This window comes from Artemia franciscana, chromosome 5 (assembly GCF_032884065.1).
Source record: "Artemia franciscana chromosome 5, ASM3288406v1, whole genome shotgun sequence".
Taxonomy (NCBI): domain Eukaryota; kingdom Metazoa; phylum Arthropoda; class Branchiopoda; order Anostraca; family Artemiidae; genus Artemia; species Artemia franciscana.
In genome coordinates this window covers 47,019,655-47,038,501 of record NC_088867.1, presented here as the reverse complement: position 1 = coordinate 47,038,501, position 18,847 = coordinate 47,019,655, and the positions used below count along the sequence as shown (strand labels likewise).

The 18,847-nt window shown below is 36.4% G+C and overlaps 1 protein-coding gene across 1 annotated transcript in view; it reads left to right on the top strand.

The window, feature by feature from the left end:
• Positions 1–18,847, top strand: part of LOC136027503 (inositol-pentakisphosphate 2-kinase-like) — a 193,743-nt gene that overhangs the window by 128,113 nt on the left and 46,783 nt on the right. Inside the window, exon 5 of the mRNA XM_065704815.1 lies at positions 1,313–1,371. Within this exon, the coding sequence (XP_065560887.1) occupies positions 1,313–1,371 (59 nt within the window). The remainder of the gene's footprint in view (positions 1–1,312; positions 1,372–18,847) is intronic.

The following is an 18,847-nucleotide window of genomic DNA, read 5'->3' as shown; positions in this document are numbered from 1 at the left end:
AAGCATATATGTTCAACAGCATGGAATGACATTCCAGTTGGCACCAAAAGAAGTTCCAACTACAAATTTCCGACAAACTAAAGAAATATTCCATAATTTCTAGTGTTAGACTAGGTAAAATCCGATTCAAAGGTTGAAAATCAAAGTTACCAAATGCAAAATCCCGGGTTTGTATGATCTTTAAAAGATTTTTTTTTGTAAAGACTTGTTTTAAGACTGAGTTTGAAGATTGATAAAATTACGTTCTTTTAATTCCACCATTTTTTCTTTCTGTGGGAGGGGGCTGTTTTGCTAAGTGTTGAGCACTTTCTTTTATTTAAATCCTTACATCCGACAAAATTCCGACAAATTAAAGAAATATTCCATAATTTCTAGTGTTAGACTAGGTAAAATCCGATTCAAAGGTTGAAAATCAAAGTTACCAAATGCAAAATCACGGGTTTGTATGATCTTTAAAATATTTTTTTTTTGTAAAGACTTGTTTTAAGACTGAGTTTGAAGATTGATAAAATTACGTTCTTTTAATTCCACCATTTTTTCTTTCTGTGGGAGGGGGCTGTTTTGCTAAGTGTTGAGCACTTTCTTTTATTTAAATCCTTACATCCGACAAAATTCCGACAAATTAAAGAAATATTCCATAATTTCTAGTGTTAGACTAGGTAAAATTCGATTCAAAGGTTGAAAATCAAAGTTACCAAATGCAAAATCACGGGTTTGTATGACCTTTAAAAGATTTTTTTTTGTAAAGACTTGTTTTAAGACTGAGTTTGAAGATTGATAAAATTACGTTCTTTTAATTCCACCATTTTTTTTTTCTTTCTGTAGGAGGGGGCTGTTTTGCTAAGTGTTGAGCACTTTTTTTTTATTTAAATCCTTACATCAATCATTAAGCATTTGCTTTATTAGGGGTTCTGCTTCTGCTTGTCGTAGTTTTTTTTACTAATATAATTATTTTTTGTTTTATATTTTTTTCCTCAGTCATCAATAGCTAGTTCATATTTGTCTATATTGTAGTATATTGCAGTATTGACGCAGTATTAGAGAAATTTTAAAATTTGAAATACGGCCCGTGGGCCAATAGCACCTATTTCGGGGTATTACTGGCCTAAAGTTCTATATTTCAATTCAAAATCAGGAATTTTAGCTGTGAATGTTTGAGACCGCATAAAGTGTCTTTTCTTACAAAAAGTTCTTAATTAGATGGGGAGTGTGTTTCTTCCATGCATGTACGTATAGAACCACTATATTTGGACTATATACCGTATAGAACAAATAGAGCACTATATTTGGACTTTTTATTTTTATTTTTCAGGCGAAGAATGGTAAGATTGCTCGAAGAAGCTCATACTGCCCACTGGATCTCTTTTCCGGGTAAGCATAACCTTATCCCTTTCTCTGTAGAACCTGGTATTCTGGCAATACATCCTTTTAATAAACATATTGTTTATTAGTTTTTATGTTATTGTTATTGTTTAGTAGATTGTTAGACATACAGGGTGTCCACAAAGTCTGGGTATGTTGCGGGGAGGAATATTTTGCTTAACCATTGATGGTGCATTTGGCGCCAATGACGTCTCAGTGTCTGGATTATTTTTACAAGGATAGGTAGCAAGGATACTGAGATAGGTAGTAAACCTGCCACTAAACCTTACGGTGGCTGAGACTGAGTCACGGGCCTCATATTCTCAAGTAGAGCGTCAATTCGCTATGTTACTACAGAGTAATAGGGGATTTGATTATTTCAGGATATTTATGGCATTCGTGGAGAAAAACTATTATATAGCCCGTGCCCATTGAATCTCTGGATATGGACCCCTCTTACCCCACCCCCAATAAATAGGCTAGAGCTTTTGTCGGCAACATGTATGGTACTTAAACAAAATAAGGGAGAAAGCTGTCGGTATTCAAAACATAAAATTAACCTATGGTACTTTATGCAATAAAGGACAATATGACAAAAAATCCACTAATAAATACTAATAGAACTAATTCCTAAAGAGAAAAGTGAGTGGTTTTTACAATACTTTTTATATTACAAAATCGCTTGATCGAAAAATAAAGCTACCCTGTCATATTGGCGTTTCAAACTTTAATATGCATGCCCAAATGATTCAATACTTTCTAATTACTGGGCAACTTTCTTGTTGGATTTTATATTTTACTTCCTGAAAATTATACATTTCTTTGTTGGTCTCTAGATTAATGGCTTTTCTTTGTCAGGATAATTTCACCGACCCCCCCCCTCCCTCCGCTCCCATATTGTTTAGCATAATTCCCACAATGAATTTAATTTTCTCGTAAAAGTTCTGCATCTCTATGTTCCAAGCCCCCTACCCAAATATATTCCTGACTCCGGCCTTATATAATATATCAGTAATTATAAGGACCCTTGAGTCTTCTCCACGGATCATTATTGACATGAGGTCATCAGTCCATAAATCGCGGTCGATCAGTTTGAGAATACAGTTACTGTAATTAATGTGTACCGTAAGGTCTTTAACAGGGTCAATAAGTCATTAGGGTTTAAATTTTGAATTATCCTTCCCTTACTTGTAAGACATTAAAGATTCTGATAAATTTGTTAAATCTTGCATTCATTATCTGAAAGACAAACATGACGTTTGGTTTACTTTTCAAGGCTTTTTTCAAATATAAGAATTGCCGATGTTAGACAATTGCGTCCCGTCAAGATTAGATTTTGAATTCCCAATCCAATTTACTGGCTTTATTGTACAAAATGTGGTACACTGGAAGATTGGGGAGAAGGGGCTTTTGGCCCAGTATCTCAGTCTTCCCTTCGGAAAAGGTCATTTCTTTTTCAATTTCCCCCCAATGTACTTAATTTTCAGATAATTCGACTGTTTTTGTTTCATATGGAGTGCTCTCGAAATTTTACTTGTATATCAGCATTTTATAAGATGATGATAGTGACAATTTAAAGTTTCAAATGACAGTATAAAACCAGGTTTTGTACTCCGAGATAAGTTCAATAATGTTTGAGGATTCAAATTTGTATAAAAAGAAGTATTTTTAGGGAGAATTACTGGTCAGGCACGTCTGCAGTAGTGTGTGCTGTTTTCTTTTATGGGGGTGGGGTACTCCAAAGCACCAAATTATATAAATGTTATCAGAGATTATTGAAAAATCTTAAGATTTTGCGGCGTTCAGGCTCACCTTCCGTAGATGTATACGCGTGCTGTTGTTACTGACTCAATGCAGCTAGTACCAGATGTTGTCTTGGACGCACCTCTTTGACAACTATTTCTACTTGAGGGGCATATCTTCTTTTTAGACTATCTTCCCAAGGGGTTGAGCATAGGTCGATTCTTGGACACCTGTTGCAGAATAAGAGGCAGGACTATGTGGTAGACTTGTAGGTATGGAGTTATCATTACCTGTTCTAATCAGGGTGAAACCCTATTGACAGCCCATTCACTTTCTGTGGATGCTTCTTTTTTTTGTCCTCGAGAGAGAAGACTTGTCAGCAGAATGCCTGGCTGATCTTAGCAGAGTTGGTGAACATCCATCATACCTGCATGATAAGCAAATTGCATCCTGAATTAGAAGAAACGGAAGTGCATTGTAACCTAACCTATTCAAACTTGTCAATGTCATGCAAATCGATGGTTAAGATTATCCTGTTTCTTGAATTTTAAGTATAGAGGAAAGTCTAATGGAACAAAAAAATAACATATAAATTGGCGTTGTTCCTAGAATTGAATTCGAAATTTATTTCGACATGTTATTCGTACTTTCAGCCAAACATGGACATCCGTACACAAATAAGATGCTTACTGTAAGGTGATTGGGGATATTTACCAAGGTGTCGCAAAAATTGTACATTGATTTATCTTTTGTTTTTTTTTTTTGCAACACTGCTGTAATTTGGAGTGTTATTTCGCAGTTTTATTCCAAATTAAACTTGCAGCTTGCCCGCTTAAGCTTAGCTTGTTCGATGAATTCGTTCAACTCATTTTTCTATATTTTATTTGGTTTCCAAGATGCTTAGAAATTTATGTTTGTTTTGTCTAAACTACGTTAATACTTAACTTCCACGTTTCAGTTGCGGAAATAGTACGAAATTGCAATTGTTCATATTAGAATAGTCTTACTCTATCTTAGAGACATGCAAATACGCAGGGGGAGGGGGGCTTTGGTCCCGTCTGCCTCCCTAAAGTTTGAAATTGGTTTTCTTTCATTTACTTTTTTATTTGTGTTTTTTTTTTCTAGACAGACAGACCCTCCCTTCCCCTCCAATTCAAATTCTTATGTATACACCTACTTGGGGATTGAAAAAAAGGTGTTGGATTTGTCAGTGTCGTTACTGAACAACGTATTTCTCAGAGCAACGCCATTTCAGTTGTGACCAACGTATATAAATGTGCTCCGGAGAACGTATAAACATAAGTGACATTAGATTTTTTCACGGGTTGACAAGTCATATTTCTCTTGAACGCGAAATTTGGCTTCGCCTTTGTAACACTAAATTTTAAAGAATCTAATTTTAAATTAACTTATTCTGATAGGCCTACTTAAATAAAAATTGGTAATGAGTAGTGTAATGCTATTATTAGACGCTTTCAGAAATTACAAGTAGGTTTCAAAGTCTCGAGTTGGCTTCAAAGGCATTTCGAGAAAGTTTCTGCGAAAATACGTGTTCCAGGGCAATATAAACTGAATTGTTCATGGACGAGGACGGACGAGTATATGGACGAAGCTTTTATACGTGCAAAGACTGTAGTAGACAAATATTACTGAGTCGTGATTCTACTATGTATTATTTATATACAGTGGTGTTAACTAAATGAACAATCCTTACAGAACTTCTTCTTTCTCTAGTTTAGGTAAAAGGTTATTTTCAAAGGTAGATGATTAGGAACCTAGATTGTTTCACATCGTTATCCTCATGGTTGGAGCAATAGCTGCAACCACAGAGAAGGAGTCTTCTTGTAAGAGCTGTGATGACACAAAACTTTCGTTTTTATCCACTTAATACTTCTCAGAGAATATTAAGTGTCTCTCTAGAAATTCGCGTTTCGTTGTCAATATAGATTTGTGGCTGAGCATTTTAGCATTTGATACACTTAATCAAAAGGAAAAACTATCTTGTCTCCCTTTCTGGCACACTTGAGGAATAATGTAATTGGCTGGCAATAATACGTCACAAAAAAAAAACAAATTTAATTAAAGCACACTTTCTAACACGAATGGGTAGTACAGAAATTTCGATTTTTCTATTTGGTGTAACTTGGTAAAGAACCATCGCAACTTAAAACTAGATCTACGTTGCATGGGTAACGTGAGGTGTTGCGGCAACCTTTGTTCGGCTTTGCCAAGTAAAGTGTTGCGAGAGCAATACTTTGGTTTTGTTTCCTCGCTTCGATTAAACGCTGAAGTTGTTAATCTGTAAGGATTTTAAAATAAATACTAGGTACATCAACTCGAAAAAGTTGCAAACCCCTCATTGCAACTAACAAAAGTTGCAAACCCGTCATCGCTGAAGGTGATTGTAGCCTAACAGCTGATTATACTTACAAGTCCCCTACATGTCTTGCCACTGGAAACAAATTGGTCTTACCATCAAATATACAGGAAACAAAAAATAGGTACACCAACTAGCAAAAATTGTGGACCCCTCATTGCGGAAGATGATTATGAGCTAACAGCCGACTGTTGCTTAAAATGTCTCACAATTGATATCGGCTTATTTTTGGTTTCAGTGTGTACCTTACTACTGATGTTGTCAACCCCTTTAAACTTTCAAACTGATGTATCTCATGAAGGAATTTTTCTACCAATAAATGGATGACATACACTTTAATCAGCTCATCAAGAGCTATCGACTGCCGTCGAAAAAAATTTATCTGTCTTAGTTCAAAAGTTGACTTTTTTTGCCGTTGACCAAGTTTCTAACGTCATCATTTAGAAAGGGGAAAAGGATAAACTCTAATTTCTTTAGCAATGAGAGAACTTTTAAAGTTTAAGAGGCACATCTGATTCCATTTCTCTACCGCAATCCCAAGTGCAAAAAACCGAATGATAAACTCAGCTGAAATCACGAACAGAAATGGGTAGAAACAATAGATGGCAGTCCTTTCGATCCCCAGTTTTTTGTTTCTGTAATTTTTTCTATTTATTACTCAAAGAAGATATATTGGCTGTGGGGCCGGGTAACTGCCGCATATATTTAACACTTATAGGTTTTAGTCCATCTTCATTTTGGAACTGGTGCCTGCCTGCTTGCCTGCTAGAACGGAGCTTTTTTACTTGAAAGCAGAAACATTGTTCGATGAAATGAAAGCTTGACTGCATAACTTCAGACAGTTCTCTCTGACCTAGGCTATAAAATTCCAAGTCACTTCACGCACTATAGGCTCTGGCTCAATGACAAGCAAAAACCATCCTTTTTGGCCCCAGCCAAGAGCTCTAGGAAGCTTTCCAAAATGCAAAGTCAAATTCATCAATCCGGCCTAAGGTCTACATTTTCCGTAAAAACCGCAGAGGATAGGCCCTTACCACTTTCTATGAATAAGCGGAAATCAGGGTGCTAAAAAAAACAAAAAAAAAACAAACAAAAAAAAATAAAAACTACAAAACTAAAGTGTTGCTCTCGCAACACAACTAAAGAACATGTTTTTAAGGTGAAAATTGACCGTTGAAACCTGTTCAAACGTGGTAGTTCTTGTTCTATTTCTTTATAGTAATTTATAGTCTAAAAATAAAACGAAACTTTTAGGATCTCAAAGCATAACCTGGAACCCTCCAGAAAAGGGCTGCAAACCGAATTTTAAGTACCAGCAACCACTTTGAATGTTACGATTAAGGGGGGTGGGAGGTCCGTCCCGGGCAGTTTAATTTTCGCTCGTTGCAAGTTTTAACGTAGCTCTTTCCCTGTATGCACCTGAGAAAAGATTGTTTTAAAACAACTTTATTAGTTGTCAGGACAGACGGAGAGATTACGATTGGATATTTAGGAGATTACGACATCCAGTGTTTAAGTTTTGAATAGATTCGGCTAGAGTAGGAGCGTGCATAGCTGTGATAGCTACTTCAACTATGAAATGGCTCAAGAGAAACTGCTAGCCGTCGTGTAACATCACCTGATTGTTTTCAGATTAGTTATCGGTTCGAACGCTACCAATTATATAAAGTTGGATTATGCTTCCATGCCAATTAAATTAATCCTATATTTGTCTTTCTTTTTTTGTTGCTAAATCGTTTTGTCGGGTTTGTCCTTTTTAAACCTAGTTGTTCATTTAATTGTATCAATTTTTAACTCAAGACAAAATGTTTTTCCGTAATTCAGAGGACATTCCATGTCTAAGTCCCTTAAATCTCGTCCTGCTAGACATAGATGGCTTGTTAGCTGAGTTGGCTAGCGTACCAAGGGGTATTATATTGGTCTCACGTTCAGAATGCTAAACATCTACCAGGGGTATTGCCAAAGAGTAGTTGTTGGTGCTTAGCTTAGCGACTGTACATCAAACAAGAAATATTACGGAAAAGTGGTTCAGTTCCACTCTTGTGCTAGATCATCCTTGATCGGGTGGTAAGAGGTCGTAACTTATGGAAGAATATAAGAAATAAAGATATAAGTAGAATAGGTGGGGCTGTGTTGACTTCAGGTGGCTTAATGGTGTGATAAGTTGTTATTATTACCTGTAATATAGGACATGTTTTGCTAAACCGGGATATACAACCTACTCTTTTAAACTGAAACCGTTCGATTGACTGGTTCAATCCATTTCCAATGTCTCATTTGGGTTTCGAAATGGCTAGATGTTTCTCATTTTTATGTGATGCGTTTCCTCTTCGCGACTTAAGAGATAGCTAATAAATCGAGCTCTCATTCATTTTCTGTGTCTAGAAGGTCTGGAAGAGACCTTTAAGGTCCAATCAGTTTGTCATCATCACTGTACATAAATAATATATTATATTACTTGTATACAGTGTATATAATACAGTATTTATATGACAGTATTTATACAGTATTAATGTATATTGTTTATTATTTATATACAGTGGTCATTATTAAGGGTGAAAACCTAATTGCCATTTTTCACTTCATCCATGGAAAATCTTTCACTGAGAAGACAGATGTCTTACAGTGCACCGTGTGATTATACTTTGTTATCTAATATTGTATTTTACCTTTTATTCATAACTAGCTGTTAGGGTGGCGCTTCGCGCCACCCCAACACCGAGTTGGTGGGGGCGCTTCGCCCCCCAAGCCCCCGCGCGTAAGTCGTTACGCGCCATATTAGTTACGCGCCATTGTAGTTGTGTCCCTGTGTCCCACCTGTGAATATATATATATATATATATATATATATATATATATATATATATATATATATATATATATAGCCTATATATATATATATATATGTTTATATATATATATATATATGTTTTTAACTACGTAAAACTTGCGAATATACAGCATTCTTCGATGTCCCATTGTCTCTGCATATAAATAGATTGTCAGGTTTACCGACTCTTGAACATGCAACATAAAATTGTCGATGGGAAAAACAACCCGTATTCAGATCTATACCTCATTATTCTAATGATTGCCCTTGAGCTTTGTTGATGGTGATTGCTAATCGAACATTCCCTGAGTCCCCGTCGTCATTTATATATCCCCCTGTGCCCCCGACATCCCCTTTGTAGTTGTGTCCCTGTGTCCCGGTCGTCATTTATATTCCTAGTATCCCGGTCGTCATTTGTGTCCCAGTCTGTAATTTCTCTTTGAGCGTCCCGGTCTTCATTTATATTCCCTGTGTCCCAGTGTCCCGGTCGTCATTTGTGTCCCGGTGTCCCGGTCTGTAATTTATCTTTGAGTGTCCCGGTCGTCATCCTGTGCCCCCGGCATCCCCGTTGTAGTTGTGTCCCTGTGTCCCGGTCGTCATTTATATTCCCAGTATCCCGGTCGTCATTTGTGTCCCAGTGTCCCAGTCTGTAATTTCTCTTTGAGCGTCCCGGTCGTCATTTATATTCCCTGTGTCCCGGTCGTCATTTGTGTCCCGGTGTCTTGGTCTGTAATTTATCTTTGAGTGTCCCGGTCGTCATTTATATCTCCCGGTCGTTATTTGTGTCCCAGTGTCCCAGTCTGTAATTTCTCTTTGAGAGTCCCGGTCGTCATTTATATTCCCTGTGTCCCGGTTTTTAGTTTTCTTTTTCTCCTTTATTTTTCAGTTTTTTTCCTTTTTTTAGTTTTTTTTTCTTTTTCAGTTTTTAGTTTTTTTTTACTTATTTTAGTTTTTTTATTACATTTTAGTTTTTTTTCTTTTCAGTTTTTTTGTAGTTTTTACCTTTTTTTAGTTTTTTTTTGTTTTTTCTTTTTTAGTTTTTAGTTTTTTACCTTTTTTTTAGTTTTTTTTTAGTTTTTTAGCTTTTTTAGTTTTTTTAGTATTTTCTTTTTAGTTTTTTTGTAGTTTTTACCTTTTTTAGTTTTTTTTTCTTTTGTATTAATGCTAAAGCCAAGGTTCGAACCTGGAACCTCTCGGACCTAGAACCTGGAACATAACGCTTTACCAACTCAGCTACTTCGGCTTTAATACATTCGTTTTTGAATTGGTATATGATGAATAATTCAGACATCATACGCGGACAGACAGAAATACACACAAACAAACAACTTATTTATATAAATCGTTTACACCAGGTGATGTACGCCACGCGAGGGCTACACTCCGCAGTCCTCCATGCGCAAAGCGGATTTTGCCATGAATAGCGCGAAGATGAATATATATCTTACATGGCCTACTGATAAATATCTTACATGGTCTACTGAAAGTATCTGAATTATGTATGCAAGCTGTTTGATACTTAACAGCATCTTACAGTCTTCTTATCTTTGTTTTTTCTTTCGTCTTTATTTTAGAATAAACGCAGGAGGAGATTATAGCTTGTTTCCTTTGCACTTATAGAAAGAACTGTTTGAGTTTACTTTGGTTGATAGTTGGTAGGATTATTGCATTTCTTTTTCTATAGAAATACATTCCCCTTGAGATCGCTTCCTATTCAAAATAAGCATGTATTTCCAAAGCAATAGATAGTTAGATCAGGATTCAAATCAATTAAGTTGGTTAATACATAAAATGAAAATGTAGAAATGTATATTATTTGAGAGTATTATACAAAAAAAGTAAATTAACATAGAACTCCATTGGTTCTATTTTGATTTTGCATCGTCAAGGCAAATGAGTGACGCTTAGCTTTACAAATCAGTTACATTTAAAAGCATAGGAAATTGATGCCTAAATAAAACTTCTAAATTGAACCTTGATAGTCTTTAAGCCATCTCTTTAGTTTAACTGTGGCAATATTTTGGTTTGCAAATCAGTAAAGGATTTACCAATTGATTTTCGTATATTTGAAATGAGGCGTCACCCACTCTTCACCTCCTGGTGTATATCTCAGCACTCCATCTGTGCCGCATTCCCCTTGAGAATGCATTCCTTAGAAATGCATTCCCCTTGAGATCACTCCCTATTCAAAGTAAGTGCGTGTTTCTAAAGCAATAGATAGTTAGATAAGAATTCAAATCAATTAACTTGGCGAATAAATAAAATCAAAATATATGTACAACAATGGACAGTATTATACAAAAAAGTAAATCAACATTTAAGTCCATTGTTTCTATTTTGATATTGCAGCGTCAAAGTACTTGAATGACGCTTAGCTTTACAAATCGATTACCTTTAACAGCATAGAAAATTGATGTCTAACCAAAACTTCCGAATTGAACCTTGATAGTATTTAAGCAATCTGTTTAGTTTGACTGTGGCAATATTTTGGTTTGCAAATGAGTAAAGGATTTACCAGTTGATTTCCGTATATTTGAAGCGTCGCCCATTTTCCACCTCCTGGTGTATATCTCGGCGCGCCACCTTTGCCGCAGAGTTCCGCTACGCCTGGCGCAATTCCACGGCACACTTTTGCGACCCTCAACACGCAACTTGCTGTATGTAATTTCTGAAAGTTGTAGACTCCTCGATTTAAAAGAAATGTATTTAAAAAGAAAAAAATACTACATACTAGCCTAGGGAAATTAGCTTGATGGTAGGAACTGTAAAAAAACAGTTCCTACAAGTAAGAGCTTTTTTTTATTTTTTGATGTTATAATGATAAAAGAAATGGGTTATAAAAGAAATTTGAAAAAAATAGAGTGACCAAAAGCAAGATAGGAAGAGAGAGAGCTAGCGAGAAAGAGAGAGAGAGAGAGAGAGAGAGAGAGAGAGAGAGAGAGAGAGAGAGAGAGAGAGAGAGAGAGAGAGAGAGAGAGAGCGAAAGGAAACGAGGAATAGAGAGGAAAAGGAAGAAATAGTAGGATTGGTCTTTCAGATGTGATTTAGGTTTGTTGTGCTGGTAGATGACCTCGATTGCTGCAAGTGATGGTAGATGACCTTGATGGGTTATAAAAGAATTTTTTAAAAAACTTTAGAAATTTAAAAGAAACTAAAGTGACACCACAGCTTTTAGAGAGTTATAGCCTTAGAGTTACAGCACCCTCCAATCACTATTTGTAATATTTTCTGTTCGTTTAAGTACGACTTGGTTATTCATTTGAATTTATGTGCTTCTAGGTTTCATTTATTCATCAAAAGCTTGTATATGTCCTTTTAAAGTTTACCTTCATTACTCATTTTAATACATGTTCGTTTTAGTTATCATTCATTCATTTATTGTAATATCTGTTTCCTTAAATTTGAATTATTATATGACGTTGTTAATTTATCTTCTACGTCTAAAAATGTTGATAAGTTTCTACAACGTTTGTTACAAAGGGAATAGGAAAATTATTAGGGATGGATCTTTGGCGACTTAGCTTGGGAAGATAAGGATGGAAAACGATTTGCGCCACTTACAGTGTAGTGCGACTAGCCACTTTATTAAAAATGTAGGAATTTTCTGTAGAAAATATAGAAAAGGCTGATAATTAATCAGCCTTTTTATTTTCATGAATATTTAAGGTTATAATCCATTCTGCCCAAAGTAGGCCCAGATTAGCATGAGAAAATCTTGGCAGGTTAAGCAAGCTAGCTGAGTGTAAGCTGAAAGGCCTACCGTGGACAGATTTATGCTTTCTTTACCCTCCTTGTGATTTTAAAGCAGGCCTACTTGAAATAACAAGCATACATGAGATTGGTGCCAAACAAAATATTGACCAAACAGAATTCAGGCCTACTTTCCTCTATATATTATCCCTACTTTCCAAAAAATTGCAGGATTCTTACGATTTGTCCAATAATCTATAGTAAACTGGCGAAGTAAACTGGCGAACTTATGTCCTCCATGAATCAATTGCTATAGCATTTTTTAGAGGAAATTTATGGTCATCCGTGTCCCATCTCCAAGGGCCCCCTATGCCCCTCCCCCAACTTTTTCCCCTCCCTTTTTTAACTTATTTTTTTAACATTGAAAAAAGTTTTTTTTTTTTAACTTAGAAATTCTCCCAACTTTTTTGGGAGGACTTAAAATTTTTCAATTTGTTTCACCTCTTAAAACGACAATAAATATACTTATAACAAAAGAAATTTACTTGTGATATATGAAGATGATATAGATATGTCAGTCGTGATTTTTCCTATTAGAAATATAATTTTTGTAGTTACAAATTTTTTTTTACCGATTTTCGGAACTTAAAAGTTTAAAATTTCTTTTGGGGACTTAAAATTTTATTCAACAACTTTATATGACCCCAAAATGATACAAGTGTCTTGTCAAGAGAAAAAAATGATGAAGGGCAACTAGCCCTCCCCCTTCCGTGTCATCCTGTTTTCCCAAAATTATCCGATTAAATTTCGATATAGCCATTTTGTTCACAGTAGTCCAAAGAGCATCCATAGTCCATAACATCATCTTCAGGGTGTACAAAACCCTCAAGAGCCCAGGGGCGGGTTTTGTAAGCTATTCCCCGGGCATGTAAGATTTTTAGGTATTTCGGATCGGATGGGGACCATGCGAATGGAAGTCGGCAGATTTAGTGCCCTTTAAAAGAGACGAAAGTGGATAGAGGGAAACCAGCCCCTCCCCCACAATTCATCATCCCCAAAATACATCCGATCAAAATTTTGAGAGAAGTATTTTGTTCAGCTTTATTGAAAGGTCCAGTAATTATGTCTTTGGGGATGTCAACCTTCCCCACAGCCCTCAGGCTATGGCTTGCAAGTTAGACAATTCGTTCGTTGCTTACATATAGTATATGTTATTGAAAAAAAATGTATGTTTAAGGTTTATCATAGGCAGTGCAATAATGCTGCCTAAGTAAAGAGCGATCTGGGCATAGTGTATTATTTATTTATTTGATTTTTTAGACCATTGCACTTTGTATAGAAGGAGTTGTCGTAGAAACTTCAAAAAGTGCTCATTCGATTGTAAATTGAAGGGCCTAGTACCCTCTTTAATAGTCGAAAGTGATTGAGGGCCAACCAACCCCTCTCCCACGCCCATCATTTCCCCAAACATATTCAGTCAAATTTTGACGTAGCCATTTTGTTCAGTGGAGTTGAAATATCCGTAAACTATGTCTTTGAAGATGACAGCCTCCCCCCTCCTTAGCCTTCAGGGCGAGGTTTTTAAGTTGTGCCGTGGGGGCTTATTCGGTTTTTTTTTATAGAAAGGGTGGTTGTGTAAGCTTTGGAGGGGGCTGATTGGATTGCTAATCAGAAGTTCATGTGCCCTTCTTAAGATTCAAAGGGGTAGGTGGGCATATACCCCCCAAACGTCGAATTTTCCGGAAATACATCTGATAGAAACTTTGAGATGGCCGTTTGTTTTCGTATAAACTTTGAAAAGGGATCATTCGATTGGAAATTGCAAAGGCCAGTGCTCATTATAATTGTCAAAAGTGACTGGAGGGCAATAAGCACCTAACGCCCATCATTTCTTAAAAAACATCCAATCAAAATTTTGAGATAGCCATTCTGTTCATTGTAGTTGATAGGGATAAAGAGTATGTCTTTGAGGACACACCCCAGCCTCTTAGCCCTCAGCGCAAGTGTTGTAAGTTATACCCTGAGGGCATATGGGGTTTTTATGGAAAGAGTGGTCGTCTAAACTTCGGAGGGGGCTCATTGGACTGGAAATAAGCCGTCCTAATGCCCTTTTTAAGATTCAAAGTTCGATGGCAGCCATCACCCCACGTCGTATTTTCCGCAAATGCATCTAATAGAAATTTTGAGATGGCCATCTGTTGTCGTAGAAACTTCAAAAAGGGCTGATTTGATTGAAAGTTGAAAGGGCTAGGGTCATATTCAGTTGTCAAAAATGAGTGGAGGGTGACAAGCCCCCCCCCCCACTCCCGTTGAAATTTGGAAGATCTAGCGCCTTTTTTAAGAATCAAAAGTGAATGGATGGCAGCCAGCCCTTCTCCTAAAAGCTTATCATTTCCCAAAACACATCCAATCAAAATTTTTAAGAGCACTATTTTGTTTTCATATAGTTTCTGTAATTGGGAAAGGTATGTTTGTTTGAACTTTATGTGTGTTGAAGGGGATGCTGAAGAAACCAAAGTCGCTATGTGCCTACTGCTACTAATGTTGCTACTGCTCTTGCTACTACGCTAGCTAAAGTATAGGTGAAGCTTTTAAGGAATTAAACAAAAAAAACAAGTTTTTTTAAATGAAAGTAAGGAGCGACATTAAAACTTAAAACGAACAAAAATTACTTCGTATATGAAAGGGACTGCTTCCTCATCAACGTCCCGCTCTTTACGCTAAAGTCTGGCTCTTTCTCTCAACTCTACTTTTTAAAACAGTAAAAAACTTTAGCCTCCCACGTAACCCCCCCTTCAACTCTCCCCCCAAACCAAAAAATCCCCCTGAAAACGTCTGTACCCTTTCCAGTAACCATTACTATATGTAAACACAGGTCAAAGTTTGTAACTTGCAGCCCCTCCCACGGCGACTGTGGGGGAGTAAGTCGTCCCCAAAGACATAGTTATTAGGTTATTCGAGTATGGTGAATAAAATGGCTATCTCATAATTTTGATCCGGTGAATTTGGGGAAAAAATGAGCGTGGGAGGGGGCCTAGGTGCCCTCCAATTTTTTTAGTCGCTTAAAAAGGGCACTAGAACTTTTAATTTCCGTTAGAATGAGCCCTTTTGCGCGTTCTAGGACCACTGAGTCGATACGATAACCCCTGGGGAAAAAAATAACAAAAAAACAACGACAAAAACAACAAATAAACACGCATCCGTGATTTGTCTTCTGGCAAAAAATGCTAAATTCCACATTTTTGTAGATAGGGGCTTGAAACTTCTACAGTAAGGTTCTCTGATACGCTGAATCTGATAGTGTGATTTTCGTTAAGATCGTATGACTTTTAGGGGGTATTTCCCCCTATTTTCTAAAATGAGGCAAATCTTCTCGTAACTTTTGACGGGTAAGACTAATTTTAATGAAACTTATATATTTAAAATCAGCATTAAAATGCGATTCTTTTGATGTAACTATTGGCATAAAAATTCCATTTTTTAGAGTTTTGGTTACTATTGAGCCGGGTCGCTCCTACCTACAGTTCGTTACTACAAACTGTTTGATATTTGGGCGGATGTTGAACTAAGTCAAACAAGCTATGAGCATGGAGACTTTCAAATAGGGAACACACCAACGTATAAACTAGCGTTACCTGCGATACCGATACGCCCGATACCAATACACCCGATACCGAACGCCCGATACCACATACAGCCCTTTCCCAGGAAATATGGAGGGTCATATCATCCTCAAAACCATATTTATGGGAACTTTGAACTATGTTGAAAAGAATGGCTTGATAAAAGTCTTAAATTTTTATAGGACAACTTTGGGGGAGGGGGCCTTTTGGAGGGGGGCTAGCTGCCCTCCAATCTTTTTGGTCACTTAAAAGAGCACTAGCAAATTTAATCTCCGTTCGAATGAGCCATTAAACATCTCTCTACGATGTTCAGGTCATTTGCTAGCCTAGTGCTACCCATGCAAAACCTGATTATTCCTTGGTGTTCAAAGCAGAGGACAGTAATTATGCTACAAAAGGTTTTTTGATCATGTTGATTCCAATGGGACACGTTTTAGTTCGATCTGACGTCATTTTCAAGGGTTTTCAGGCTCTTTTGAAATCATCATAGATTAGTTTCCGCGATAAATTTTTACTGTTAAGATTGACCGAAACAACCGTTACAATTTCTGATTCAATTTCAAACGGCAGTTTTTTCCCACTAGGCAGTTTTTTCAAAACTTTTTGCAACTTTTGGTAACTATGGACTGTGTTTCGCCACCCTCATATACGGAATAATTTCTGTTCGTTTTAAGTATTAATGTTGATTCCTACTTTCAGATGAAAAAACTCGATTTTTTATTTAATCAGTGAAAGGCTTAGGCGCAAATATTGGCATGCTGAAAATCTTGAATATAAAAAAAATAATTGATAGTTTTTTCTTTTTCCACTTTTTGACAGTAGTTCGTTCTCTGATTATTCTGCACTAACTTTAATTTTTTCCTTTACTTGGACAATAGACAGACTTTTCCAGAAGAAGAAAACGGATCCGATACATCAGTCTGATATATCGAGCATTGAAAGTGTGAACACCGAAACACCAAGAAACCGGTACTTGCGTATTATCCACAGCGCATTAATCCACAATTTCGCTTTGTTTGGTCTGAGTAAAACCGATTTTTCTCTCGCATTTGGTTATAATTAGCTTATTCTTTAGTGAAATAAACTACGATGCAGGTATATTTCAATTAAATATTTAAAATATAGAGGTGGCTAGGTTAGGTATTTAATATAATGCGTTCTCGGCTGCCTGCGTTCCATAATTTTTTTTTATAGTTTCCATAATTTTGCTGCTAGAGTATTATATTTGCGTCATATTTTGGTATATTTCATTATGATTAACCCATAGTCACATCTTGAGTGTGTCCTGGATAATCGTAAATATTAACCAACTGCTACTAGTAGTTCGTACTTCAATAGCAAAATATTCGTACTTTTCCTAGTTAGATCCTCTTTGTTATTTTGAATCCACTTTAAAGTTTCTTCAGAGTCATATGCCCTTAAGAGTTCATCATTCTCCTCCAAACTTTCACGGTTAATTTTGTTCCTGTTTATGAGATGGAATCTGCTGTGGTAATTTTAAAACTGTTATTTGTATGAAACAAATTTGACGGACGAATAGAAAAAATGTTTTGAGCATGAATGATGTGTTGCTTTCACATTTTTTTTTTTTACCTAAAATCGTTGACTATTCATATATTTCGATTTACTTTGAACTATATTAAAATAATTTATCCCTATTTTACATTGCCTTTTATTTTGAGATAATCTTGTGAATTGTTTGAAATCTGTATTGTGTTAATATCAATTTTTAAATTTTATTATTGACGCGTCAAGCGATTTCGGCTCTGTAAGAGCTTGTAATATCCATTTCAAAATTTTTTATCTTATCTTGTCTCAAAGACAGTCTTCTAATAATCACAGTTGTGGAACAAGTCGAAGCGTCACCCACAGCAATTTTGGCCCGATTAGGGTCAAAGTATTACCGAGGGCAAATTCCAAGATCCTAAACAGAGTGGCACTTTCACCCCTAAACACATTTGCGTTCCTAAACTAAACGGTTTTTATCGGAGAGCAATCCCCCTCTCCCGCTCCCAGAGGAAGCTATAATATGGAAAACTAAAAAAAATGTGACATTTCACTGTTGGAACAACTTTTTTTTAACATATTTGCTCCCTTGAAGAATTTGTTTCATGCCCCCTCCCCCCCGAAAAAAATCGTCAGGGTCCTCGAAGTGTGAAGTTACAGTCGTATATATTTCCGACGTTCCTTAACAAAAACGTTGAAACTTTTAAGCATGTGTAGAAACATGTAATGATTCCTGAGACGTCTAGCTAGAAAATTATTTTTCCAAACTTCTATTGACTGAGCTGATTCATCAAACAGTTCTTGGTAACGAACTGTAGTAAGGAGCGACCCGGCTCAATAGTAAACGAAACTCTAAATAACGGAATTGTGATGCTAAAAGAAACATAAAAAAAATTGGATTTTCATGCTGATTTTAAATATATAAGTTTCATCAAATTTAGTCGTTGTCATCAAAAGTTACGAGCCTGAGGAAATTTGTCTTATTTTGACAAATAGGGGGAAATACTCCCTAAAAATCATAGAATCTTAACGAAAATCACACCATCGCATTCAGCGTATCAGAGAACCCTACTGCAAAAGTTTCAAGCTCCTATCTACAAAAACGCGGAATTTCATATTTTTTTGCCAGAAGACAGATCACGGGTGCGTGTTTATTTTTATTTATTTTTCCCCCAGGGGTCATCGTATCGACCAAGTGGTCCTAGAATGTCGCAAGAGGGCTCATTCTAACGGAAATGAAAAGTTCTAGTGCCCTTTTTAAGTGACCAAAAAATTGGAGGGCACCTAGGCCCCCTTCCACTCGTGATTTTTTTCCAAAGTCAACGGATCAAAATTTTGAGATTGCCATTTTGTTCCGCATAGTCAGAAACCATAATAACTATGTCTTTGAGGATGACTTACTCCCCCACAGTCCCTGGGGGAGGGGCTGCAAGTTACAAACTTTGTCCAGTGTTTACATATAGTAATGGTTATTTGGAAGTGTAAAGACGTTTTCAGGGGGATTTTTTTGGTTTGGGGGTGGGGTTGAGGGGAGGGGCTATGCTGAAGGATCATTCCTTGGAGGAATATGTCATGGGGGAAGAGAAATCCAATGAAAAGGGCACAGGGTTTTCTAGCATTACTATGAAAAAAAAAACAATGAAAAAATAAACATGAAAAAGTTTTTTCAATTGAAAGTAAGGAGTAGCATTAAAACTTAAAACGAACAGAGATTAT